The 26,771-nt window shown below is 54.9% G+C and overlaps 1 protein-coding gene and 1 pseudogene across 2 annotated transcripts in view; both read left to right on the forward strand.

Annotated features, from left to right (window-relative positions):
* The window catches only part of LOC308610914 (centrosomal protein of 78 kDa-like), a 558,473-nt pseudogene that overhangs the window by 494,916 nt on the left and 36,786 nt on the right, over positions 1-26,771 (forward strand). The gene's annotated exons all lie outside the window — the stretch shown is intronic.
* Positions 1-26,771, forward strand: part of LOC308610909 (BCL-6 corepressor-like) — a 43,404-nt gene that overhangs the window by 8,081 nt on the left and 8,552 nt on the right. The window contains 16 exon segments of the mRNA XM_081259897.1: positions 8,756-8,887; positions 9,317-9,473; positions 9,747-9,920; positions 11,957-12,091; positions 13,411-13,489; positions 14,430-14,489; positions 14,491-15,723; positions 15,725-16,720; positions 16,724-17,359; positions 18,018-18,071; positions 18,543-18,729; positions 19,537-19,599; positions 24,145-24,390; positions 24,827-25,069; positions 25,654-25,796; positions 26,050-26,065. Coding sequence (XP_081116023.1) covers positions 11,997-12,091; positions 13,411-13,489; positions 14,430-14,489; positions 14,491-15,723; positions 15,725-16,720; positions 16,724-17,359; positions 18,018-18,071; positions 18,543-18,729; positions 19,537-19,599; positions 24,145-24,390; positions 24,827-25,069; positions 25,654-25,796; positions 26,050-26,065 — 4,051 coding nt within the window. The 5' untranslated portion in view covers positions 8,756-8,887; positions 9,317-9,473; positions 9,747-9,920; positions 11,957-11,996.

The following is a 26,771-nucleotide window of genomic DNA, read 5'->3' on the forward strand; positions in this document are numbered from 1 at the left end:
TGGGGAGAGGAGAGAGAACCCCAACCTCCGGCTTGTCTCGGGACTTGGCTTTTTGTGGGGACCCCCAGGAGTCCAGGAGGGTCCAGCATCTTGCAAGCCGCTTCCCCCTCAGTTGCCTCCCCAGCCCACTTTGGTCCCTGGGTTTTTCATTAAAGTCCTAGGAAAGGTAGATGTAGGCAGTCTTTCCAAAGGGCTTTTGCTCTGTCTAGATAATTTGATTGATTGCTTTATGTGGCAAAACTAGTGTGGCAAGCCTTCTTGTAGTTCCAGGTGTCAGCACTTTTTCCAGAGACCTAAGAGTAGCACCCACCTCCCACTGCCTGTTCTGGGCTCCTGGAGGAGGGGAAAGTGGAGCCTTGTTGGGAATCCCTGGCCTCACAGCAGGGTGTTCCAGTGTAGGGAGATGGGTAGGATGTTGGCAGAAATTTCGAAAGACTTCACATGGACCAAGAGATTTCTGGGTGTAGGAGAAACTAGGATGCGGGCTCCTTGTGGACCGAATTTCATAGGTGTTAAGTGCTATCCTTTTACTCTGTATTGGAGTACAAGGGCTAAGGAAGCCTTCCGAACTTCTTGGGGATTCTGGATGGCACAATTTGACCGATAATTGGCTCCTCTCCGCAACTCCAGGACTGAGTTTGACCGTGGCCCATTTTTACTAGCTGTGTGACCTTGGGGACAGGTTATTTATGGCCTCTGAGCCTCAGTAAGTTTCTTATTTGTCAGACTGGGTATAATTTTCCACCTTTAGGATCAAAGAATACTTGGCACATAGTAGGCCCGGAGGATTAGTAATTGCTTTGAATGACTGGTCAGATTCCTATAGGTTGCTTCTCCGTTCCCTGCTGCCCCTGAGATGCCCGCCGCCCTCCCCCCGCAAGACCTGCGTAGGCCAGTGTCTGGGGACCAACCTGCAGGTTAAGCTCCCCTCCAAGGGTATTCCTGAGGCTATTCCTCCAGGTCTGCCTCCGTGGGTTCCTCCTTCTTTCCCTTTGTTACAGTTCTTTGCATTCTGGGCTTTAAAGGAATCCATATGAAAAGGCTGGGATTTTTTTTTCTCCCCCTAAGTGGGATCATTTATATGGTTAGGAATTGATTCCAGAACCGGTATCTAGGTGCTCTTTGGCAAGTCCTCCCGTCATTCTTTCGGGGGGAGGGAACAGCAGCGGCTGGAGGGGAGAGACCTGGTGGGAAGAGGTGAAAGGGTCTGGCCCGCTGCTGAGGCCAGAGGTGCTGTGGTTTGTCTGATAGGGATTAAGTCCGGATGTTATGAGGTCTCAGTGTGGTTTTCAATAAAAGTCTGTCAGGGATTGCTTCTTTTCTATGGATATGTATTTTAAAAACTTTACTAGCATGAGAAGAAAACCAGACCTGTATGGATCCAGGCCGGTAGTAAGCTACTGTGATCAGGTTTCCTACTAGACTCCCAGAGGGGAAGTCAGCGTTTGATTGAAGCTACACTTGGTTCTTGACTCTCTGGGGATGCCTGCTCTGAAACAGGAGCCCTCCCTTTCTCTCCTCCCCCCCACCCCCCTTTTCCCTTCTTCCCCTAAAAGCCTTTGTGCTGAAAGAGCTTCAGTAGGCATGAGTCCCTGGTACCTCTCTAAAGAATGCCTTCCAGTCTTTGCTGACATTGTTTTGTGAACAGTGGGTTTTACCAGGCCAGCAGTTTTCCCCCGATCTTAGCTCACTATTTTAGAGGTTCGAGTATGCCCAGGATGCGCCCAACTGCAGTGCTTTCCAGTGTGTGTAGCCAGGGCCTTGCCTGTAATCTGAAAGACACCTTAACCTTTGCCCTAGGTGCCCCCCCGCGGGTGGGGGTGGTGAAGGTGGGGAGAGCAAGGACAGGGGATCTTGTTGAGGGTCTGTTTGTTTTCTCCAGCCACAGAGGCAGAGGGGTGGAGTGGGGCGAGGCCGAGAGTACGTTCCAGCCTTGGGTCTGATTTAAAACTTGGTTTAATTGGAGAAACTCTTAGGCATTTAACAGTTCTGTACAAATGCAAACTTGACATAGCTCTAGGCCTACGTCAATTAGGAAAGAATAAATGAAGTACAGAGATGTCCAAACTATGTAATTCCTAGAGTTGTCTGCCCTCCCGTAAACACATGACAAGTGCCAAGGCATTTCCAGTCAAAACACCCATGGAACCAGCAGCCTCCATCCTTTGTATTTATTATTTTATTAACAGCATTTTACAGAGCATTTAACAAGCACAGCCTGCCTGCTTTCCACCACAGCTCTCAGCAGACTGAGGGGTGGAAAACAGATGGGGGTGGCGAGGAGTGGTCTCTAGAAGAGACTTCTAAGCTGGAGACATCTCTTCAGATGGGCAAGGAAAAGGAACATTTGGGGTTCCTTTCTCCTGGCCCCAAAGAGAAGACAAAAGTAATGCTTTGGAGGAAGAAATCCCCTCTCCCTTCTCCGGAGGAAAGTTGTGCAGATGTGGTCTGTCTAGTCTCCACTTGGATTCCAGAAGGTGTGAAGCAGGGTCTGCTTTCCCAATACTCTGCCCATCAGTTATTGGTGCTTTTCAAAGAATAAGTATTTGTCTGCTATCATTATTCTATATCCTGGTGGAAAGTTTATAAGGAAAACTAATGCCTTTCTTAAGTCATAAAATGAGCCTTGTATGATTATTTAATTAAAATCTATTTAAGGACCGATTAGGCGTGTAATTTGCGCTAATAATGACGATGATGGAAATGTTCGACTTAACCAAAAATCATAAAAGGAGACATTTTGATCAGTGGGGCGACCAGGAAGGATTCAGGGAGTTGGACGGTTTTCCGAAACACGAGGCTTTGGGCTGCAGAAAGTGCCAAGCTGCCTAGCCTCTGGGACCACGGTAGAGAGGGCTGCAGGACCCCAGGCTTGGCCGGGGCAGGCCGACCCACGCTTTGCTGAGCAGAGAAACCGACCCTGGGAGTCTGAACAACCTTTATTCCCAGCTGAGGAAATGGGGGAGGGGGCCTGAGAGGAAGAAACTCTGGGAGAGAGCTGATGAACCCCACAGAACTCTGCGCGAAATGGCTGTGTTCTCTTGCTTTAACAATCAGCAGCGACACACGCATTGCTGTCTAGGCTAGCCTTGGCTGGAGCCTGGAAGGGTGGGGGGAGGGGGGGTCTCTTGTTCTGGAGAAACCTGCCAGCTGCTGGGCTTGGTGCGAAGGCAGACACAATGCTGCTGTTGGTTTGATCTCTAACTGGATTGTTAGTCTGGCTTTAACTGTGTGGTAAGGGGGGAATGTGAAGGCTGTTTACAGCGAGTGCAAATAATGTGACAGCTGTTGGTGCAGGAGCAGCGCTGTGCCTCCTCGGCGCTCACACAATGCGTGCACTGTGCAGGCCCACGGAGAGCTGCAGAGGTGGCCGCCCCTTGCTGGCCCGGGAGCCCTCGGATGCGCTGCGAGAGAGCCCTCCGGCGGCGGCACCCGCACCCCGCGACACGCATCTTTCTGGCTCCTGGGATCGTGGTGGACGTGCGCGCTGGTTGGTGTGTTGTGGATTAGGGAACTTGTTAGGCAGAGGTGGCAGGAGAAGGCCTGCGGGGTCATGAGTGTCAACTGTCTGGAGGGGTTTGGCCGGGATCTGTTGACCTGGGGCCTCAGTGGCTTGTGACCGGGTTGTTAAGATTTGGGAAAGTAACTTTCCACCCTAAAGCAAGCCTGTTGGAAAGAATGTATTAACTGAAGGCTTTCTGGAAATTGCAGAGGCTCTGAAGGCCGTTGTTCTTCCTCTGAAATGGCCCTGTTATTCAGACAAGTTCAAGAGACAGGCGGCCGCTGTGTTCTATGCCCTCGGCCCCGTTTCCTGGATTGGAAACACAAGTGTGTAGGTTCAGGACCCGAAGGGGGGTGAATGGGGGTGGGGAGGGGTGCAAGTCGGCTTTTGATCACCCGCCTCCCTTTGCCTTCCCGGTTTTTAAGAGCGCACTTGCCTTTCAGCTGCAGGACCAGCGGTGCTGTCTTGAGGTCTGCCCACAGCGCCACCCACTCTGTGACTTAATCAACGAGATGCCCACAGCCCGGCCTTCTCTGAGTTCCTGGTCCTCTGCCAGGCACTGCGGGGAGGCGCCAGGGTGGGAGGGAGAACAGTTGGTGGGTGGCAGCAATACCCCGCTGGGCCGGTCCAAGCTGGCAGGCTCAGGATGGTCCTCAGGATGGTCCAGAAGATGGGCCTGCCCCTGGGCTGTCCTGGGGCAAGCTGGGGGTAAGCACCACTCCCCCCAACCTCAAGGTTGAAGGCTTCCGCAACCCTGGCCCCCGGGCTTTGGAGGATCATTTAGAGCTGACTTAATTCTATATCCTGCCCTTCTGTGTGATTTCGGCCCCTGAGTGTACAGCTTGCAGGATATCTGCAAATTACGGGTCCACCTCCGCTCCCCCCTGCCCCCACATCTACTCTCTGAGTTATAATGTGGACTTCTACATCTAGTTGGGTTCCCTAGTGGGGAGCTGGGAGATGCTTCTGGAATGATACATGAACTTCGGTGCCAGTTCTATAAATTGGTCTCTTTTTAGGACGTGTGCCATTTTCTGTAGGAATGTTGCTTGCAAAACGAGTTTCGCCTTGGAGGAAAGGCGGAAAGATAAACAAGCCTGCAACGCCAAAGCGCTGGCAGTCTTTCCCTCCTTCCAGCTCTCTTAAAGCAGCCGGGCTGCATTTCCAGGATTAGACTTGTGCTTGTGAAGAGGGACTCTGGTTGGCTTTTTTTTCCCCCGAAGCAAATGCAAATTAGAGAAAAATAATTTTCTTTCAACGATATGCAACGTATGAGTCACTTGTTATCGTGCTCCGAGGCAGGCAGGTCTCATTGGCGCGTCTGCCAGCTCGCTCACATCTGCTGGGCGCTGTTTGGGGCATTTTAACCTTGGTGGTGTCGTGTCTGGTCCCACGGGTCAAGGAGGAGTAATTAAGCTCTGAACAGCTAGAAAAATTCACGGGCCCCCACGTCTACCGCAGTTTTCCCACAGCTTTGTTTGGGGTGTTCCGGGTTCCAAGATGAACAGACGTGGGGTTCCTATTGTTCCTCGTAAAGAAAGTGGGAGCCCCTGTCCTCCTCTGACCCTCATCCCCAGCCTTCCCAGGACTCCCAGGCTGCACACAATCAGCAGGGAAGCCGGGTGCAGGTCACAGGACCCTGTGTTTTATGCATCTTTTTTTTTTTTTTTTTTTTTTTTTTTTGCAGTATGCGGGCCTCTCACCATTGTGGCCTCCCCCGTTGTGAAGCACAGGCACCGGACGCGCAGGCTCAGCGGCCATGGCTCACAGGCCCAGCTGCTCCGCGGCATGTGGGATCTTCCCGGACCGGGGCACGAACCCGCGTCCGCTGCATCGGCAGGCGGACTCCCAACCACTGCGCCACCAGGGAAGCCCCTATGCATCTTTTATTCGTAAAAAGTTCCTTTGTGCTTCCTGTGTGTACTAATGATAGCTGTCGTTAATAGCTTTCTGGTCTAGCTTGTTCCTTGTGGGGGGAGGAGTTTGCAGTGAGTTCACTATTTCTACAAAGCCCTGATGGAGGCTGCAGTGCAGTGACACCCCGTCTAGAGTCGTGGTCTATGGATCGTTTATTCTGGATCTGCCTCCAGGTTGTGTAGACTCCAAGTGGGAACCCAGCCTGTAGGGACCAGACCCGAGGGGGTGTGGAGGGTGGGTGGGCGGGGAGGAGAGGAGTCAGGTTGATTGATTGCTTTCAACCGAGGTTTCCTGTCCTGGGCTGCTGCCTCCTGTTGAGGGACACCAGCTTCCAAATGGGGCCCCCTCTTGCATACACGCGTGGTTGTGTGTGGCACAACCGTGAAAGAAAGTGAAAGGAACAAAAAGCCGAGGCCTGGCGTCGGGAGGGGGGGTTGGCGGGGGGAAGGGGAAGTGTCTGAGGTTGGTCCAAGAGCTGACGGGGGGCCACGGCTCTGTTTTTGGGAAAGGGGGTGTGTGGCGGGCAGCCCCGGTTTGGCAGCGGCTCTCCCGGTCGATCCTTGCTGGTGCCCCCCTCCCCAAGCCCCCGAGCCCCCTTTTACAGTTGGCTACACCTGGCTTGCATCTTTGAATCGGGGAAGGTGGGGGAGGCTTCCACGGAGAGAACACTCCAGACTGGCCGAAGGGAGCGCAGGACGATGGGCCGGAGCGGTCTCCAGTCAGTGCCCACTCCCCTGGGGCGCGCCGCCGCACATCCTGGGTTCTCCGTGCGCCCACCCAAAGTTGCTTTTTGTCAGAGATTCAGCGGCAGGCGCCTGGGAAGGGGGAGCCCAGAGGAGCGCGCGGGCGGGGTGAGCTGGGGTCGGGGGCTGGCCGAGAGAGCCGGGGGTCCTGGAAGGTCGGGCGGGGGGTGCGTGTGGGGGGGCGGCCCCGCGCGGGGACCTGGCGTAGGAGGGGCGCGGAGCCTGCGGCAGCGCGGGTGTGTGTGGTGGGAGAGAAAATCCCTTTGCTGCCGACCGATCCGTGCTCGGGGCTGAGGCGGGGGAGGGGGCGCCGCTGCCGCTGCGGGCCAAGTTCACTCCCGACTGACCCGAGTGGCTCGCGGCGCTATCCTGGCGCCCTGGGAGGAGGCAGGGAAGGTTCTGGTTGCTCAAAAGGTCAGGGCCAGCCGCGTGAGTTTCCCGTCCCCCACCCCGTCACACCCGCACTCCTGCTCCGCAGCTCTGTTACTAATGCAAAACTTGGGTCGTGAGTGGGGACGCCTCTGGAGGCGGCGACAGCCATGACTTGGAGTGTGCCAAGAGACAGCGCCTGGGCAGGCTGGATCACACCTTCCACTCCTCACTCCCCCCCAGCACCCATGCCCGGCTGCAGGACCCGTCGGGCGACCTCCTTCAGCCACACCCCAGGACGCCTGCGACCCTCGCCCCGACCTGGGGGCATCCTTGGGGTTCCCTTCTCCCCACTGCTACACATACTGGGGAAAACATCCCAGGAGGACTTGCCCCAACGCTGCACACCCTGGACCGCTTTTTCTCATCTCCCACCTCCTCGCGGCCCCCAGTGCTAAAATAGGAACTTCTTCTTCCCTCCCTTCCTTGACACCAGTAGAGAAGTGTCTGTGTGTGACTCAGTCTGCGCTTGGAGCAGTCCCAGGAAGGGCTCCCGCGCCATGAGCTTTGGGCTTCCATGAAAGCCACACACTCTGCAGAAGGTCACCCCTCCCTGGCCCCCTCTGTGTCCCTGCCTCAGCCTTCCCTCTGCCGCAAGGAAACTATGTAGCCATTCTGGGGTTGGTTTGTTATGTAGAATGTTTAGTGGAGTCAGATGCTGTTTAATGGGTCAGATGTGGCCTGCACCAGCTATTGCCAGGCAGAACTCGAGTCCATAGTGCAGTTTAATCCTCTGGAAAACACGGTGCCAAATATTTACAGATGAGGGGGCCAGAGTTGAAGAGGTCCGGCCACCTGCCCAGAGACACGCCGTGGATGAGAGTGGGAGCTGGGAGGCTGTGGTGACTGCGCGCGCGCGCGCGTGTCCTCCACAGAGAACCAGCCATGCCGGTGCAGCGAGAGACACCCCTTCCCCGAAGAGGTCCCCAGCCTACGGAGGACCGTGGTACATGGCATGCTGGCTGGGAGCCCTGCCGTCTGCCCGGCCTTCTGAGCCGGAAGCTCCCCAAAACCCGTCCAGGTCTTCTTGGTCACTAACTGGATAAATGCCTGATGCGGCATGGGGTGCCTAGAGAGTGAGGCCCTAGGAAGGGGCACCGTTCGTATTGGAGTGGAGTTGGGATGGTTTGGTGGCACTGCTTCCCATTCCGTCGCTGTCACTTGACAAGCGTGCTGTGCAGACTTGAACCAATCCATCAGCGCCTCAAGGGCGGAGGCAGTGGAAAGTGGCCCGGTGCCAGGAGGAGCTGGGGTGGAGAGAAAGGAGAGGTGGCAGGAGTGGCCTGGTGCTGCCTTCCTCCCTGCGCTCACGCCAGCCTCTCACGGCCACTGCTCCTTCCTTTGCAGCCTGTTTGTTGCCTGCCAAGGGAAGTCGCCTTTAAAGAAAAAAAACAAAACAAACGTTCTCTCCTTCTCCTCATTCCATAATGGTGTCTTCATGGCAGGAATCGGCAGAACGGTGGTGGGTGCAGCTGGGGACCCGTGTGCCCCCTCGTGTCTTTTCACAGAGGGCCAAAGTGCCCTCGCTCAGGGATGCCGAGGTTGGGGGGACAGCTCCTAATCTTGGTCCCTCTGACCTCTTTCTGCCAATCAGGCTCTTCTCCCCAGCGTCCAGGCCAAGCTCGGATGCTAATCATAACTCTTGGCTCCCGGACCAGATGACTGCCCAAGTCTGTCGAGGGAGACTCAAGCTCTCCTGTGCTTGCCCCTAGGGCCAGACCGAAAGCCGGAGACCACGCGGCAAGTCTGCGTTTTGCAAGCCGGGTCTCTCGCAGAACTGGGTGTTCAGCGGGCAGCCACCACAATTCCTGGTCTGTTCTTCAGAAACCAGACGCTCTTCCGTCTCCCCGGCTGACCCCTTCTCTTGGCCACCTTCCCTCTTCATCCCTGTCCCACATCCTTGCCCCCTTCTCTCCACTGCTGGAAAAAAGGGTTAAAACCCAGAGCCAGGGTGTAGCTTAGCAGCTCCCACTGGAAACAGGTTGGTGCTTGTAAAGTGCTTTTCATGACTGGCTTCACACATCTTGGCACTTCCAGAAGCATCACCCACCTGTGGAAGAAAAGGGGGGGGTCGTTGAGAAATAAGGGCAGATGAGCCTCTTATATACAGCAGCAAAGCGCCTGCTGTGTCTGTCATCTAAATCACGTCATTTGCCCCCTGCAGCATGACCCACAGCCAAGGGTCAGGGAAGTCACTTTTGAAGAACTTTTCCTTGGAGGTTAAAAAAAAAAGAAGAAGAAGAAAGTAAGAAAGACCCCCAACTATTTCAATAGCCGCTTCTAGAAGAGGAATGGGGTGAGCGTGGCGGTGTCTCTGACCCTATCTCTGTGTCCCTTGCGCCCACGATCCCCTTAGTTAGTTTAGTTCTACATCCCAGAGAGATGGGGGGTGGGCCCGTTCTTCAGTGATGGTGGGGTGTACGCAGTATGGCCTTTGCCCAGGATGAGGGTGTTCCTGCCCAGGATTTGGGCTGTCACTCTGGAGAAGGGCCTCACGCCAGGCAGGGCCCCCGGCTCCTTGGCCCTTTCCACTCAGGTCCATCTTTGGCCCGGAACCGGAAGAGAGTTAAAAGTCTTTAGCTCGTTGCAATGAAATTATGGCTGGCAGTGGCGCCGCTGTTTGTTCAACAGACCTCCACTTTTAAACAGTTCACAAAAAGTTCATGGGGCAGCTAAAGTTTATAAGTGTGTGGGTGTGGGTGTGGGTGTGTGTGTGTGGGTGTAGTCAGCAGGATCCAGTACTGAGCCTTGCCCCTCCTCCTCTTGTTTCTTCACGGCCAGCCCCCCGCCCCGCCCCGCCTCCACTCCCGTGACACCGGACCACGCTCGGGGCCTCAACGGACCACGCTCGGGGCCTCAACCCTCCATCTGACCCTGTGCACGTAAGAACACTTCATCCTGCCACTGGGTGTTATTTATCTGTGCGGTGTTAATATTGAAAACCCCACCAGTCAAGACCTGGAAGGGCGGGGAGAGGCTTTGAAAGCACCCCATGGTCCCAGGTGTCTCTAAAGTGCATTCCCCTCTCATGCTAAGTCCAGGCCGCCCTTTCTAAAGAAAAGCCCTTTCAAGGGAAGGGGGCTGCTGGCCCTTTTTGAGGGGAGGGGAGAGGGTTCAGTAGGATGATTGTGGCAGGGGCCTTTCTGTTTCCTCAGTCAGGTGCTCAGAGGTCCTTGTCCCAAGGTGACAACTGAAGGAGACATGTAAGAGGCAGCTTGTGTAAGTTTTGAAGACTGGAGCACCAGAAGAAGATTGGGGCTTCGAGGGCACACACGCTTCGTCCCTCATCCTTTTCTTAAGGGTTTGATGGAGTGACCCTTTGGCTTCTGGTATAATGTCCAAATTTCATCATGACACCCAGCCAGGGGGTGGCATGGTGTGGTCCTCCCGCTGCAGCCACGGCCAGGACACTTGCACCGAGGAATGTTGCTCCTCCACCTTTTAGATGAGGCTTCCCTGGACATCTTCCTTTTGGTCTTCCTTTTGTAGAAGGGGCTGCAGGGGTTAGGGAGGGGACACTTTGTTGAACGTGCCTTCTGGTCGGCCCTGCACTAGTGGTGGCCTGCCCCCAACTTGATTTGTATGTTCGAAACATGGAAGAACAGCCCGTGAGCCCCCCACAGAACCTTCCTTGATGCCCAAGTCCATCTGAGTCCACCTTTTCGGGGCACTGTGGCCAGCCACTGGAAATGCCCCAGTCTGTCTAAAGAAAGGGACGCTTCCTAAAGAAATAGCTTCTCTAGAATCCCACCAGGCCGGACACAACTGGGAGATCCCTGCCTCTCCTCCAGCTTCATCGTTGAGCTCTAACTACGCGCCGTGTGTCTGCGGCGTGGGGCTCTTGATGAACAGATGGTGTTCTCTTCTGTATAGGGGCCGATGGGGGATGCTGGTGGACAAAAGCCTGTGTTAGGACAAAGAAATGCAGAGGGATAGCCTGGCTGGCTTTGGGATTCAGGTCTCCCAGGTGCTCCCCGACCCCACCCCTAGTCACTCTCGGAAAAAGAGTCCCCAGTCCTTGGTGGCTCCCACCCAACAGCCCTGGCAGTCAGCTCCGTGTGCTAAAGTGTAAAAGCAAGCATTTGCGTATTTTTTCCTGCTAACAAAGGAAATGTGTCGACTTGGGGAACATTTGGGCTTTCGGGAGCTGTGTGGGTGGGTGTGTGAGGGAGGAGAAAGAAAAGTTGCCCCCATGAGCTGCACACCAGTGATTTCACACTCAGGTTTGGGTCCTGTGTAAAGAGGCCGTGGCTGGGGGGGGGGCCTCCCCCGCCACCCTGCCCCGGGACAAGGGAGTCTGAGCAGGGGAATTGCCTAGGGCCATCGGTCCCAGGCATTAAAGGCTCCCCTACTTATTAACCCAGCATTTAACAGCAGGATATGGAGCTGAAGCGCAGTCAAAAGAAACGGCTCAACCTCCAAAGAGCAATTAAAATCCTGCACGAGGATAAATCACGCACCGTGATAATCCTGTGAATAAAATGCAGCTTGTCCTGACCCTTCACTCATGCAGCAAACTAGAATGTGGTGTGGGTGGGGCTGGTGGGCCGGGAAGTTAAGGAGGGGGCGGGGCTCTCCCCTGTGCCTCAGCAGCCTCCCCCCTCCTCCCGCTAGACGGAAAACGGGTGGCTTCTGCTTGCTCCCCGTGGGCCGGAATCTTGCAGCCCCAGCCCCAGCCCCAGCCCGGCAGCCTGGGCTGCTCCGATTTCTGCACTCGCTCCTGATTGCTGGTCCCCAGCGAGCAGGCGTCATTGAATTACTCAGCCCCCTCCCTCTGCAGCTCCCAGGCCAAACCACCCAGGTTTGGGGCTTAATCTAATCTAGGGCTCGGGTGGGGTGGCTCGCCAGCGCACTGACTCTTTTTACCCCTCCATCTGTAAGTCACACGCACCGCAGCCGTGGAAGTGAGTCGTAGTTTGGGCCACCACACCGGACTGTTGTGCCTTTTAGCCCACACCCCACCCCTGTCCCCAATCCTTTCAGCCACAAGAAGAGTCAATGTGGGGCTCCCTGGAATCTAGCACCGTCCACTTTCGATCCAAGTGTGTTCTCCAAAAGGCTGGGAAAGGGGAAGGGAGAAGGGAGAAGGGCAGGTTAAGGGTGTCATGTGCTGTACCTTGAATGGTGTGGCCTGTGGCTCTTGAACTCTCTGAATCCCCAGCGCCTCCTGCCAGGGAAGTTCCACCTCCCTCCTTGAACCTCTGGCTCAGGTGTGTTCCTTTGCTTCTGGCCATCTGTAGAACGTGGAGCAGGGTCTGCCTTCCCAAGTGCATTCTGTATGAAGTGCCTAGAAGGAGGGTTTCTCTTGTTCCCTCTTTGGCTCCTTTTTTATTCAACCTCCTGGGCTTCTTTTTGTTTTAAACAGACTAGACGCTTGAAGAAAAGCTGCCATCCAAGAAGACGACATGCTTTCAGCACACACCCCCCCCGCCCCATATGGGAATGTTCACAGCTGGATGAACAGCGAGAGGGTCTGCATGTGTGGGATCAGCGACAACAGGTAAATGCGCGTGTCCGGCTGAGGCCTGGGGAGAGCGTGGGTCCTTCCTCAGGGCTCCTGAGCAGAGCCCCCCCTTCATGTCCTCACAGCCAGAGTGGGCCCTAAGGGGGTAGGGGGGAGATCTCCTGCCTAGCTGGTGGCCCTTGATTTACAGTTTTAACAGGCAACCTGGCTCAGCGAAGCATTGCCGCCCTTTAAGAGGTTAGCCCCTAAAGCGGCCTTTCAGTGCACTTTCGTCCTTAATTTATTATTTCATATTTACGAAGGAGAATTAATCCCAGTCTATATGCTGCTTTAACTCTAAATGTCAGGAGTGTGGGCCCAGGTGGATCGGCCTTCGATGTGCTTTTAAAACAAATAGTTTGCTCAGTAATAAATGGGACGATAGCCACCCTTCACACCATTGAAGCCCAGGGTTTCTCTGCGTCCTCCGCCACCTGTTAAGCGAGGCCACTGGCTCCTGGTTTCAGTCACCCGGCAGCTCTGTTATGCTTCCTCATCAGTAATTTTGGAGTGCGGGGTAGAGGCAGCTAAGCAGTAGATAATTGAAGCTGCTCTTCCGGGTAATGATGAAACTTCTCTCTGCCGCTTGTCAGTGATTTTATCCTGGGGATTTGGAAGTTGGCACCAAGCACTTTCTTTATCGATGCTCTCTGATAACAAGTTCCAGGGGCAGCCGCAAGCAGCCTGGCACAGATGTGCGGCTTCCCCTGGAGCAGCTGACATTTGTATGATATTAGTGTGTTATCCCCCATCATTTTGATAGAGGCAGTCAAATATGGCTTCATTATCACCATGGAAACCAGTTTCATAGGACATGGTACCTAACTTTGTTTGGGGAAAAGTTTTGAAAGCCTGTCCTCACGGGTAACACAGAAGTGATTGATGTAGCCAGCTCGCAGACTCCAGCCTTGAGGTCCCCACTTTGGCTTTGGACATTGTATTACTTCATTCCTGTCCTCAGGTAGAGCTTATAAGGGTCTGCTAGGACAGCAGAGCCCGGACTGTCCTGCCCGGCCTCTCTGGAGGAAGAATTGTGAGGGTGACGTGGTTGTGCAGACTTCCTGCCTTACCCACCTCGAGGACGTAGCATCTGTGATTTCACATCCCTGTTGCCCTGCCTTTCCTTTGTTTTTCCCAGTCCCGTTGAATCACCATTCGGGGACAACTTTCAATATGGGCCATTGGGGAGGATTTTTTTTTTTTTAAGGGCAGTTGGAAAAACGGAGTTATTAGAAACTGGTCTATTCTGGGGCAATCTATGAAAGATGGATTAAGTGAGGAATGCTTTCATGAAGTTGGTGTGTCCTTCTAAATAGGAAAATTCCTGTAAACGAAGGTGACACTTCAAAGGCCGTACTGGAACTAAGGGAAGACAACCCCTTGAATCACAACGTGGTAAGAGATTAATGGCTTCTGTTGATGTGCTGAGTATCAGTGATCTGTAATCAATCGTGCATTCATTTGCCTACCATTAAAGGGCCTTTTGGGGGCGGGGCGGGGTGTTTCAGGGCAGGGCTGAGTAGAAAGCCTAGGCCGCAGGACGAAGCCTCACCCAATTTCTTCCTGGCTCGCTTTCTTGGCTGTGCTCGCCATTTACGTCCTCGTCCCCTGGTGACTGGTGGGATACGTGCCGCCTTTTCTTCGATAAGCTACGTGCCACATCAGTGCTCCCAGCTGGATAAATGTGTAGCCTCCAAGTAGACCCTTAGGGTTTCCCTTCCCAGTAAAATATGAAACAGAGCTGTCTTCAGATACCAGGGAGAGGAAGTCAAAAGACACAACTACAGTTTGACCCATGGCCTCTTTATTGATTTAGAAATGAGACAGCTCAAGTCCTTCATTCCTTACTGTCCCCCTGAAGATTGGTTTTTGTTATGTTAAAGAATGCCTCCCCGCTCCATCCGGGGAAAACGCAGTGCACATCGCCCCGCCCTAACCTGACTGGGGCCTGGGGAGGGTGAGTCCGAGTTCTGTACCCCATGAGGGTGGTTCTGAGAGCAGTGGAGTTGGTATCACCTCAGTTGCAGCAAAGAATTTCTGCTGAGAAGGTGGATCTTCCAGAGTTAATAGATGACTGATTAATGCAGGGGCCTCAAGTCTAAGGGGACCAACGTTTTCCGTGCTTTGAGGACACTAGTTGGACAACGGTGAGGCGGCAGGCAGAGGAGGGTTCTGGATAAGCGGGGGCCAAAGACCTTGTGAATCCTTTAGTTTTTAACCGTTTCGGCTCAGATGTTGAGGCTGATGTCCGATTGAGCTAGTCCGCGGTTTCTCTTTGGGATGGGCTGCTTTGAAGGCATGTCCTCGGTAATACCCATATTCTTCTTCTGCGAAGGTGGACGCGACCACGGCCCATCGGATCGATGGCCTGGCAGCGCTGAGCATGGACCGCACGCACCGGCCTGATCCGGGAAGGGCTGCGTGTCCCCGGAAACATCGTCTATTCTAGCTCGTGTGGACTGGGCTCAGAGAAAGGGCGGGAGGCTGCCACAACCATAGGTGGTCTGGGGTTTTCTTCCGAAAGAAACCCAGAGATGCAGTTCAAACCGAATACACCCGAGATGGTGGAGGCCTCCGCTGTCTCCGGAAAGCCCCCAAATGGCTTCAGTGCTATATACAAAACGCCACCCGGAATACAAAAAAGTGCTGTCCCCACGGCAGAAACACTGGGCTTGGACAGACCTGCCAGCGACAAACAGAGCCCGCTCAACATCAATGGTGCTAGTTACCTGCGGCTGCCCTGGGTCAATCCCTACATGGAGGGGGCCACGCCAGCCATCTACCCTTTTCTCGACTCGCCAAAGAAGTATTCCCTGAACACGTACAAGGCCTTGCTACCTCAGCAGTCCTACGGCGTGGCCCAGCCGCTGTATTCTCTGGTCTGTACCAATGGGGAGCGATTTCTCTACCTGCCGCCACCTCACCACATCAGTCCCCACATCCCATCATCCCTGGCCTCGCCCATGAGACTCTCGACGCCTTCGGCCTCACCAGCCATCCCGCCTCTGGTCCACTGCGCAGACAAAAGCCTGCCCTGGAAGATGGGCGTCAGTCCTGGGAACCCGGTCGATTCCCACTCGTATCCCCACATCCAGAACAGTAAGCAGCCGAGGGTGCCCTCTGCCAAGGCGGTCACCAGCGGCCTGCCGGGGGACACGGCTCTCCTGTTGCCCCCCTCGCCTCGGCCTTCACCCCGCGTCCACCTTCCCTCCCAGCCCGCTGCGGACACCTACTCCGCGTTCCATAAGCACTGTGCCAGGATGTCCACCTCGCCCTCGGTCACCCTGTCGAAGCCATACATGACGGTCAGCAGCGAGTTCCCCGCGGCCAGGCTCTGCAGCAGCAAGTATCCAAAGGCTCCAGAAGGAGCCGAAAGCACCCAGCCAGCTCCCGGGCACACCCGGAAAACAGCAGGTGAAGACAGAAAAGGTGGCAGCTCACCTCCTCTCTTGGAGAAGCAGACGGTTACCAAAGGCGTCACCGATAAGCCACTAGACTTGTCCTCTAAAGTGGTGGATGTAGATGCTTCCAAAGCTGACCACGTGAAAAAGATGGCTCCCACCGTCCTGGTTCACAGCAGAGCTGGAAGCGGCCTAGTGCTCTCCGGAAGTGAGATTCCGAAAGAAACTCTTGTCTCCTCCAGGAAATGGCTGTGCTATCTATAGATCTGAGATCATTAGCACGGCTCCCTCGTCCTGGGTGGTGCCCGGGCCAAGTCCTAACGAAGAGAACAATGGCAAAGGCCTGCCGCTGAAAAACAAGGCCTTGGACTGGGCCATCCCGCAGCAGCGCAGTTCTTCGTGTCCCCGCATGGGTGCCGCCGACGCCGTGGTCACTAACGTTTCGGGGTCGGTCTCGAGCGCCGGCCGCCCAGCCTCTGCGTCGCCGGCCCCAAATGCCACCGCCGAGGGCAGCGAGACCAGCAGGAGCTCCGTGGATACCACGCCATCCGTCATCCAGCACGTGGGCCAGCCCTCGACCACACCTGCCAAGCACAGCGGCGGCACCGGCAGCAAGGGCGCCAAAGCCAGCAACCCAGAGCCGAGCTTCAAAGCGAATCCCTCGACCACACCTGCCAAGCACAGCGGCGGCACCGGCAGCAAGGGCGCCAAAGCCAGCAACCCAGAGCCGAGCTTCAAAGCGAATGAGAATGGCCTCCCGCCGAGCTCAGTATTTCTGTCACCAAACGAGGCGTTCAGGTCCCCACCAATCCCCTACCCCAGGAGTTACCTGCCTTACCCAGCGCCCAAGGGCATTGCCATAAGTCCCCTCTCCTTACACGGCAAAGGCCCTGTCTACCCTCACCCGGTGTTGCCCAATGGCAGTCTCTTTCCTGGGCACCTCGCCCCAAAGCCGGGACTGCCCTACGGGCTACCCACGGGCGGGCCGGAGTTTGTGACCTACCAGGACGCGCTGGGGTTGGGCATGGTGCATCCCATGTTGATACCTCATACGCCCATCGAGATCACTAAAGAGGAGAAGCCGGAGAGGAGGTACCGGTCCCACGAGAGGACCCGCTACGAGGACCCAAGCCTCTGGAACCGGTTTTCTGAGATACTGGAAGCCGGCAGCACCAAGTTACATCCAGAAGTCCCCGCGGACAAGAACCTAAAGCCCAGCACCAGCTGAAATCAAGGGAAGACCGTTGTCAAGAGTGACAAGCTTGTCTATGTAGACCTCCTCCGGGAAGAGCCAGATGCTAAAACCGACGCTAACGTGTCCAAACCCGGCTTCACAGCTGAGAGCGTCAGCCAGAGTGCCGAGCCCACCAAACCCCCACCTGACCCGGCTCTACAGCCACACCGGGATTTCATTGCCCTGAGAGAGGAGTTGGGACGCATCAGTGACTTCCACGAAGCCTATACTTTCAAACAGGCTCCGGGCCAGCCAGTCTCCGGCTTAAGCAAGGAGAATGTTCCAGCGGTAACCAACAAGGAGAACCTGGCGACGCCGGTCTCGACTCCATTCCTGGAGCCGACCCTGGGGAGCGACGGCTCTGCGGTCACGTTCGGGAAAACCCAAGAGGATCCCAAACCATTTTGCGTGGGCAGTGCCCCACCGAGTGTGGACGTCACCCCCACCTACACCAAAGACGGAGCTGACGAGGCAGGATCAACCGATGGCAAAGTTCTGAACCCGAAGCCATCTAAGCTGGCAAAGAGAATCGCCAACTCCGCTGGTTACGTGGGTGACCGGTTCAAGTGTGTCGCTACCGGACTGTACGCAGACTCCAGTCAGCTCGGCCGGGAGCAGCGGGCATTGCAGGTGAGCCCCCCCCACCCGAATTTCAGGAGCCTGACCAGTTGTCAGGTTTTTTTAATGTGTGAAGAGGAGGGGGCCGGGGGTATGATAGGGCAGGACACCGGGCTGATTTGGTTAATGAAGCTTAGGGTAATTTAAATGTTTGAAATGTGTCCAGTAAGGGGACGTAAGTGGATACTTTAAGTTATTCTGTAGATTTTAAGCGAACTCCACTCGAATGCTGATAACGGAAGTTTTAATTATTGCGAAGGATGTCTAAAAGACTGCATGACATTTACCTATCAATCGCTTTGATTTCTCTGCCGTTACTGTACGTTAACAAATATACCTAAAAGCGCTGCTTAGAGTGCCTTACGTGATACTTGGTGGAGGTGTGTAGCGGCCGCATGTCTGTGAGATTCGTGCAATTTTTTTTCCACCCAAAAAACAAACAAACAAACAAAACAAAAACACAAACCTTGCTTAAAGGGATAGAGTATGTATTTAACTTGCTAGTGAATGATAGATGTTGTATAGGACTTTCCTTAAGATATTTTACTTTTAATTAAAAGACAAATAAAGCCAAATTGTTTTGCAATGTTAAGAAAAAAATTGGTTTATGCTTATAAAAATGGATGAAGTTATCTAAATGATCCATTGAGTGCCCATTTTAATTACATAGGTGGAAGGATTACAAGAGGACAGTATTTTATGTCTACCCGCTGCTTACTGTGAGGTCAGTTCTTCAAATTTTTATTACTGGAATCTTCCATAAACCTTTTGAGTTAAATTTCATTTCCAAATATACAAAGGGAAGTTTGTGGGCCATGGTCGTCTTTATTCACTGTGCATTTGTTTTCTTTTCTGTTGTGTTTTTGTTTCGCTTTCTTTGCGTCGTGTTTTTGTTTTGTTTTATTTACCTTCGAAAGAGAATGTCTGTCTGTATGCCACAGTGTATGTATGGCTATATATACACACCACATATATCTCTACATACGTATGGCTTTAGGAATAAAGAGTGTGTGACTAGTTACACATAGACACTCTTACGTTTTTATCGTTCAATTTTAAAATATCTCAGTTGTATCATAAATTGTGGTTGGTTTTGGGCAAACTTTTCTTTGAAGATACCTTCCTTTAAGGTAAGGGCAGTGAAATAGCTTTGGTGGTAAGGTGTGTCTTTTTTCCATCTCCGTTCTCTTTGTAGCGTGCAGTGATGCGCTTCTCAGAGTTGGAGATGAAAGAGCGAGAAGGTGGCCACCCCACGACCAAAGACTCCGAGGTGCGCAAATTCAGCCCCGCTGACTGGGAAAGGCTGAAAGGAAGTCAGGACAAAAAGCCAAAGTCGGTCGCCCCGGAGGAGGCCATTGCCGACCAGAACGACAGTGAGAGATGTAAGTGAACCCAGGCGGCTCGCGTGTGGTACCACGTCGGTGGGAACGGGGCAGTTCTGCTCCCAGTGCCGAGGGAGGTGAGAGGAAACCATACGCTTCCGACGGCCCAGCGTCTGGGTGCTGGCTGTTCGGAGAACGGGCTGCTCTGGCCACCCTTCCCAGCTGTGGATTGCAAGGCTGGTTGTCCTTTGGAGCGTTGCGGCATCCAGGAGTGAAGCACCTATGAAATGTTGTTTCCTGGCACGCGTCTCCTTTTTCCGGAGCAATGCTAGTCCTGTAGTTAGTAATAGTCTGATACAGTAGAGCAGAGGAATGGCAGTGCAGGACCTCCGGCGTAGCAGGTATGTGTTCTGTTTCGTAGCAGGTACGGACACGGGTTTTTGGTAGCAGTGGAATGACACTTGCAGCCAGAGCCAGACCCTCCAGAGTGACAGTCTCCTATGGGAGGGGGTGGAGAGTACTCGGATTCTCCCTCCAGAGGCAGAGGTTTCGTTCACGTGCGATGAGGGCTGATGAAGGCCCCAGAGAGATGAGCATCATTGTGTTCTGTGGAGGCTCGTTTGCAGTCATGAGGAGCTGACACCACGCTCCAAGGGCGTGGGATCAACGAGGGTGTCTTCCCACCAGACGGGTGTGTTCTGTTCTGGAGGCCGAACTGGAGAGAAAGCTCGTGTTGCCTCAAGTCACACTCTGCGGTCCCATCGGCTGCTCCCCCACTGGGGTTGACTTCGGGCTTGGCCCTCGAGACTTCCTGGGCGAATGAGATGCGTTGGCAGCAAGTGGAGGTCTTTCTCCCGCTTTCTTCAGTGTGCGTGCTTGTGGCCTGTGGCCTGCAGCCTGCTCCGGACCCCAGAAACCTCACCGGTGATGGTGAGTGAGGGCACCTCGGTGAACGTCGAGGACACGGTGGGCGTGCAATCCTCCTGAGACGGGACAGTCGGGGGTGGTAGGCACGTTTGGGAGGCCCAGGCCCTTGGACCCAGTCATAGGGTCGGCGTTCGCCCGCACGCTTAGGTCGTGGGTGCCTGATGCAGTTCGGGAAAATTGTGGTCAGCCGCAGCGTGTGCTTCTCTCTGCTGCTTGGAGCACTGCCCTCCCCCAGCTCATCTTTGGGGTCAGACAAAGGCCTGTGGCCAGGGTTCTGGGTAAGCCACACTGGGACCGGTGTGTCCCACGTGGCTCCCGTAGAAGGGGATTTCTGGGGCTAGTCAGTGGCGGCCTTACCCGAGGGATGGGGCTCTCGATGTGCCTGGAGTAGACGATTCCGAGCTCCTCCCCCTCGGGATTGGAATGAAAAACGGAGGGTCCAGGCCACCCTGGAGTGAAGCAGCAAGAAGGCCTCCCTCCTTGCCTGTGCTCACAGCTGACACGCAGCCCTTACCCTCCCGAGTGGCCTCATAACTCAGCTCTTGGGGAAGTTTCTCAGAGAGATGTGGTAAAAGTGGGCAAGGCCAAGTTCACGGGGATGCACTTTTCTGAGGATGGGATCTGCCTGTTGTGGGTGGACGGTGAGGGAGGCTGGAGGAAGGGAGCGGGCAGTTAACCGGCCTCGAGTCTTCTCGCCCTTTTCTCCAGCAACGTGGCCAAACCCAGGGTGGCCGCTGCCCTTCACGTCTCAGTGGCCTCACCCGCCCTTCTTCCCAGAGACGTTTGTGTGCGTCCTTCCCAGTCTTTCCTGCTGAGCGTGGAGACGAGAACTCGGTGTGGCTGATGGGGAGCAGGGCTTGAGCCCCAGATGATTCCGAAAGTCCCCTCCCCCCACCGCCTGCCTCCAGTCTCAGACCGACCGACGGGTCTCTTCCTGGAGCACCCGGGACATGGCCCAGTGAGCCATGAATGGCCACCATGGGAGGGCAGGAGAAGGGTTGGGGAAGGTGAGGGGCTCCGTTTCAAAGGTTGGGGCAACGGAGGTGGGTTCCCCACCCACCCTCTGTCTTGTAGAAACGTGGGGTTTGTAAATAGCTGGTCAGGAAAGGTCACCTGAAGGGGCCACTGTTCTTACTGCGGCCTCCACGTCCAAGGCCCAGCAGGTGTTCACTCCATTCAGCTGGATATGAATGGGCCTTCTTGTTCTTGGGCCATCATGTCTTGAGCTGATATGGGCTCAGGTCCTTCTCATGGGTGTAGGTGTGGCCGAGAGCCGAGCTGTGAGCACATGGGAGCTGGGGCGGGGATTTGGGGCGGGCAGGGGTCCCAGAGAGGGTCCAGGATGCCTTCAAGATGCCTTCCCCCTTCTGAGGCAGCCCCTACCCATGGAGGGCCCAGGAGCTTCCAAGGTGGTGGGTGCTGTTTGCGTGGCCCTGGTTGTCCTGGTGCGGGTGCATCTTGTTGCTAGGGGCTTGTTTAAAAAAAGGAATTAACTTGAAAACACAGTGGCCGAGATACTCATTTATTCTTTATGATCACATGGGTGGCTGAGTGAAATTTTTATTTTGGAAGTTCACCAGAGTTTGGAGGTTCCTCAGACTTGGAAGTTCATCACTAGGAACCCTCAGTGGCATTTGAAGATGGGGCGGGGCAAGGTGGCACTGGTCCCTTCCTTCTCAAACTTGGAGTAACCATCTCCCTTGCCAAGCACTTGGCTGGGACAGGCCTAGGACCTGCTCAGTGGCAGTGCCTGGCCAGGAGCTGGAGGAAGCCTCAGTCGAGGGGCTTCATGAAACTTCTTTGCTCAGGGAACTTCTCTTCCAGCTGAGCACTTGCACGTTTGTAAACTACTTTGGAACAGAGATCCCCTGCACTCCTTGTGTAGCAGGTGTAACTTTGAACAAGGTTAGCCCTGACTGGAGGTGCTATTATAGTTAAGCTACAGAGAAGGGGATTTTAATCCTGGGGAGCCTTCCAGCAAGTCAGAACCCTCTCACCTTGTTTAGGCCTCACTGGGCATGGCTCAACAGTGGTGAGGGTGCTTTGCTGCCACAGTGACTTGTAAATGTTGCTGTGGTGATGCTTCTGTGAGGTGATGCTATGGTACAATCATAATGAATTTGGGATATATGTGCTGTGAGTCATAGGACCATGCTGCAGGGACCACGTTCACATCTTGCTTAGACTGGGTGACCAAGGGCACATGGCTTCCCACTTTTAGAAGGGCCAAAAGTAGCAATGATGGCAAAGCCTGATGGTTAGGATCCCCGTGTATCTATTTATCTCCCCATCTCCTTTGCCCTCAAGGGTCATCCTCCTGTGGGTCGTGGTTAGAACAGTCTTTGAGAAGCTCCAAGTGACACGGAGCCTCTACCCCATAGCTGGTGGCCATGGGCATCTTGGGCAGTCGGGGTGGGTGTCCTTCAGGGTTATTACTGGCCTGGGTAAGGTCACACTAGCGTAAGGTCTTGGGGGGCCTTAGCTGAGGGGAATTGAGATCTTTGCCCTAAAAGGCTCTGGGGTTGGGGGAAGGGTGGATGGACCTAGTTTGGAAAAAGAAACTTTCAAATTGGACATGGGGGTTCTTAAGGTAGCCCTTCCATTCCTCCATGGATCCCCTCCCACGGAGCTTTTAGGGAAGGCTGATTGGACCAGAGAAGTCCAATGGTGTAACCAGCAGGGCTCACCTCTTAAAATTTCCTACATTTCAGGCCTGAGATTCAGGCTGGTCTGAAAGTCTTGGCATCTTTTGGTTAAAGGGATTTTTCCAGCCTTTCTCTGTGCTGAGCCCGGCCCGTGATTATGAAGCCCACCCTGGAGGGAGGCTAGCAATAACATTCCCACTTTACAAGTGAAGGGGGCCGAGTTGTAAAGCGGCGCCATTCCTGCCCGAGTGTTTAAGAGGGTCACAGAGCAGCCCGAGTGAGAGTTGCAGCACGCCGTCTTCACCGGGCCTGCGGTAGCCTGGGCTGCATCACCCGTAAGCACAGGCCAGGAGTTTGGGGTTTCTCCTGCTGCCATGACAGGAGACCCTCGCGGTTGGGGTGATTCCACCATTCCGGCAAGACTAGATGGGGATCTCTCCCACCTTGGGATACCCTTGGAGAAAAGCTAAGTGTGTTCCACCATTGAGAACACAGGTCAGGCTAGCCCAGGCCAGGGTGAGGTTCATCCCCACAACTGGCTGCCATTAAATGCTGGGAATGCCCCCCAAGAGAGGCTGATCAGGGGACCAGCCGGCTGGGCAGAAGTGGGAGTGATACTTGAAGTGGTCTAGGGAGAGGAGGAGGAATGCGAGCAGCATGTGAGGGGTGTGTCCATGATTTCATCTAGAAAAACGGGCTGTGGGAGCTTAGCTCAGGTGTTAACGAAATACCAAACTCATACACCCACCCCCACCCCCGGCCGGTGATGGACACAGGGTCATCTTCGGGGAACTCTTTAACAGCACAGTGATCATTATGGAATTATTTGTGTGTTAGAAACAATGTGACTAGCAAAGCAGTTGAACTGTTTCTTTGGCTAGAGCAAAAGTGAGGAGTGATGTTAGGCTGGGGTGATTGGAGGAAAAGCCCCAAGTGGATGCTAGATTGAGCAGAGGGGGCAGGAGCAACACAGGCGGAGCTGAGGTGTGAGCAGTTCAGCCCTGCCCGCCGCCCCCCCACCCGCCCCCCCATGAAGGGTTTGGAGTCTTGTCTTTGAAATGTCCTTAGATGCTTGTTGCCTGGGAAGGAAGGCGTGGAGACGTGCCAGGTGGGTGACTGGTGTCACTGAGGGCCTTCTTCCTAGACAGGAACTAGGAGCAGCCCCTCGATGGCAGTGAAATGCTTTTCCCCCCACGGGTGTGGAAGGAGGACAGACGGACTTGTAGCAATCTGGTTGAGTTCTTTGAAATTGCCCTTGACCCTTGTGTGTGCACCAGGAAGCCTTTCCTTTCCCTTTGCCAGGCTCCTCTTGCCTTGGTCTCCCCAGCTTCCCAGCCTCCCACCATTCTTTCCCTACCCTTTTTCTTCACCCTCGCCCCTGCTGACCCAAGTGAACATTGGTGCTATGTCTGTGTAGATGGCAGTTGGGGGCTATTTGGTCTGTTGATGACATCAGCCTTTTTTGTTTACTAGCAGCTGTTTCCATAGTCATTTGTAGTTCCGCCCTGATTGGTTGGATAGTCATTTGTAGCTCCGCCCTGATTGGTTGGATCTTACTGTGAGGTCACTCACCCCCCCTTTAAAAGTAAGCCACCTTGGAGAGTTAAGCAGTTAGGGAGTTATCTCACATGCCTATAGAGAGAGAGTGTAGATGCCTCACCTTGACCCTTGAAGGATGGATTGTGAGTGGGCTACACGCCTCATCTTCTGCTTTCTTTGCTGGCTGTGTTCAGCTGTCCTTCCTTTGGGACGTCTTTCTGAGGGTTTTGTGCTTCCAGCGTGTGAGGCCCCTGGTCTCCAAAGGGGGGTGGTCTGTTGGTAGCAGATTGCCTTGGGCATGGGGGTCCTGCCTGCTCCTGGTGACCTTTGTTCCCTCCTTTCCGGGTTGTCTCCCCTCCCCTAGGGGAGTGTTATGATGGAAGCAAACCTGACCCCTTCGAAGCCCCAGAAGACAGTGATCTGCCTGAGGACATGGACACGGAGCCCCCCAGAGAGTCCCTCACCGACCAGACGGCCCCGGACGCGTCACGCAGCCCCACCCTCAGGCTGAACAGAAAGCGCAAGGTCTCTGGCAATAGGAAGCACACTGAGACCACTGTGCTCCCGGAGAACTCTCTGCTGAAAGCCAAGCCGAGACGGGTCTCCAAAGGTGAGCTCGGTTTCGCTTCGGCCCGCAGGGCACCCTACGGAAGTCCTGGAGCGGAGCAGTGGAAAGTTCCAGTCCCACCCTGGATCCCTGGGGGGAGCCACTCACACCTCCCTACCCCCCACCCCCCCAAAGCCAGGTGGCGGGGCTGGAGCCCAAAGGTGGCCAAAGGCAAATAGGCCCCCTCCCGAGACTTGGTGACAAGTTCCAGCCAACACAGTGACCACACCCCTCCCCTCCCCCACTCCTGTTAGTGATGTGTAAGACAGTTTGTTCCCCGCACCACCACCCCCGCCCCGGGGGGCTTCTTCATTAATTTGTAGTTATTTCTCCATTAGCTGACTGGCCTGAGAGGGAAATGACAAACAGTTCCTCTAACCGCTTAGAAGAGCCACATTACAGTGAGCTGACCAACCTGAGGTGTGCATTGAATTAACAGGGCTCCATCCCAGAAAGCAGCGCCGCTTGCTGCACCTTAGAGAACGGCAGAAGCAGCAGGTGTCGGCAGCAGAGAGCAAACCTGGCCGGCAGGGCAGGAAGGAAGTGACCCAGGCGGTCCAGCCTGCGGTCACCCCCCAGGGCAATAGCATCTCCGAAGAGAAACCTGGCAGGAAAAGGGCAGAGGCCCAAAGCAACAGAAGCTGGTTGGAGGAGTCCCTTAAATGCAGTGACAATGAACAAGGTACGCACGGGGCGGGGGGCGCTCCTGGAGGGTGGATCACCCGCCCTCTGTGGGAAACGGCCCTGGAGGGGACCTGAGGGCCATCCAAGTTGACAAGAGTAGCGTGTGGCGAGCGGGGAGTTTTCTTCATGAGGTCCTTTCAGCCTGCACACTTCTTATGGAATGGACAGTGAGGTGGGAGCTCGACTTCCTGGGCTGCTCCTCATCACCCAGCCCGCGGCTGGGCAGGAAGGGAAGTCTTGGGTGACCCCGGGCGCTTGTCAGTGCCCTCATTCCAGCCTCAGGCTGTCTGTCCCCAGTCGCCCTGTCCCGAGCACCCAGGCCCCCCATGGGTGGGGACGGGAGCGCAAAAAGGGCTGGCTTCTGCCCTCTCTTGCGGCCCTTTGAAGCGACTTGCCATTTGGCGTTTCGTGGGTTAGCCCATTTGCCGGTTGAATGTGGGATAATTAAAATATTAGTGCTTTGAAAACATAATTGGTATATCTTTAAAAACTGAAGCTGCTCCAACGATCAGTGCTAACAATGGGCTTTTCTTTCCTCACCGGCTACAACTGTGTAACGCCCGCTGCTTCTCCCCCTGACAGATGTGCTGTGCATGGACGAAGAAATGGATTGGCAGCCTTCGCCCCTGCCGCAGAAATACACCGACAACAGCGAGAAACCATCCGCGAAGCGACCGTGCAAAACCAAGCATTTGATCCCTCAGGAGCCCAGGCGGGGCTTGCCGCTGCCAGGGGACTCCTAGGTGGACAATGCGGATGGCAAGGTACCTCTTGCCCCTGGCTCTCCCCCGCCCCCCGGGCCTCTGCAGGCACATCCCGCCTGCCTACTTCTCTGCTTCTGGGGACAAAGCTTTCCTTTTCCTGAACCCCTCCCCCCAAAACGTCCCTACCCCTTCCTAGGGGACGTGTCTCCTGGGTGGCGGTGAAGTTTCCAGCGAGTAAAATTGCAGCCCCTTCCTCGCGCCCCACCTCCCTCAGACAGAGAGGAGGAAAAGTGCTTTCCTCCACTCAGGAGCGGCCTGAGCCCAGTTCCGACTATGATCTTTCACCGGCCAAGCAGGACCAGAAGCCCTTGGACCGTTTGCAGCAATTGTTACCATCTTCCCAGGCCTCGTAGCTGACATGCTCAAGCTCCCCTCCAGAGACCACCCAGTCCCGCCCGATGCCACCAGAAGCGCGGAGACTTATTGTCAATAAGAACGCAGACGACACCCTCCTACAGCAGGCCTCCCGGCTTGGCTACGAGGTGAGCATCCTTGTGGGTGCCCCGGATCAGGATCCACCGGCTGCTGCTCCTTGGGTGGGGGACACACTGGCTGGGGATGGGGGGCGGGTCTCAGAGCCCAGCCCCCTCCACGTGGCGGGCTGGGCTGGGTGTTCCAGCAGGGTGTTTGCGTTGGCTCCCGCTCACACTGCGGGCTCTTTGGTGGCTTGTTCAGTCGTGGTGTGAAAAGAAAGGCAGGCCTCTCTGATGTTCCGTTCCCGTTCAGGCAGGCAGGCTGCTTTGGCCAGTCTGGCTCACTTATCTCTGATATAAAATCTGACCTAACCCAGGGCTTGGCGACCAGGGGAATTTTAATGAGCCCTTTTGGATTCTGAATAGCAAGAAGGAGAGTAGTTATTAGCTCTACTAACTTGTGCTGTTTGGGGCAGAGTGATGCCCCTGTGGGGCAGCGGGTGGGAAGTGTCTGTGCAGAGTA

The sequence above is a fragment of the Mesoplodon bidens genome, assembly GCF_964165515.1.
Source record: "Mesoplodon bidens genome assembly, contig: HAP1_SCAFFOLD_96, whole genome shotgun sequence".
Classification (NCBI taxonomy): domain Eukaryota; kingdom Metazoa; phylum Chordata; class Mammalia; order Artiodactyla; family Ziphiidae; genus Mesoplodon; species Mesoplodon bidens.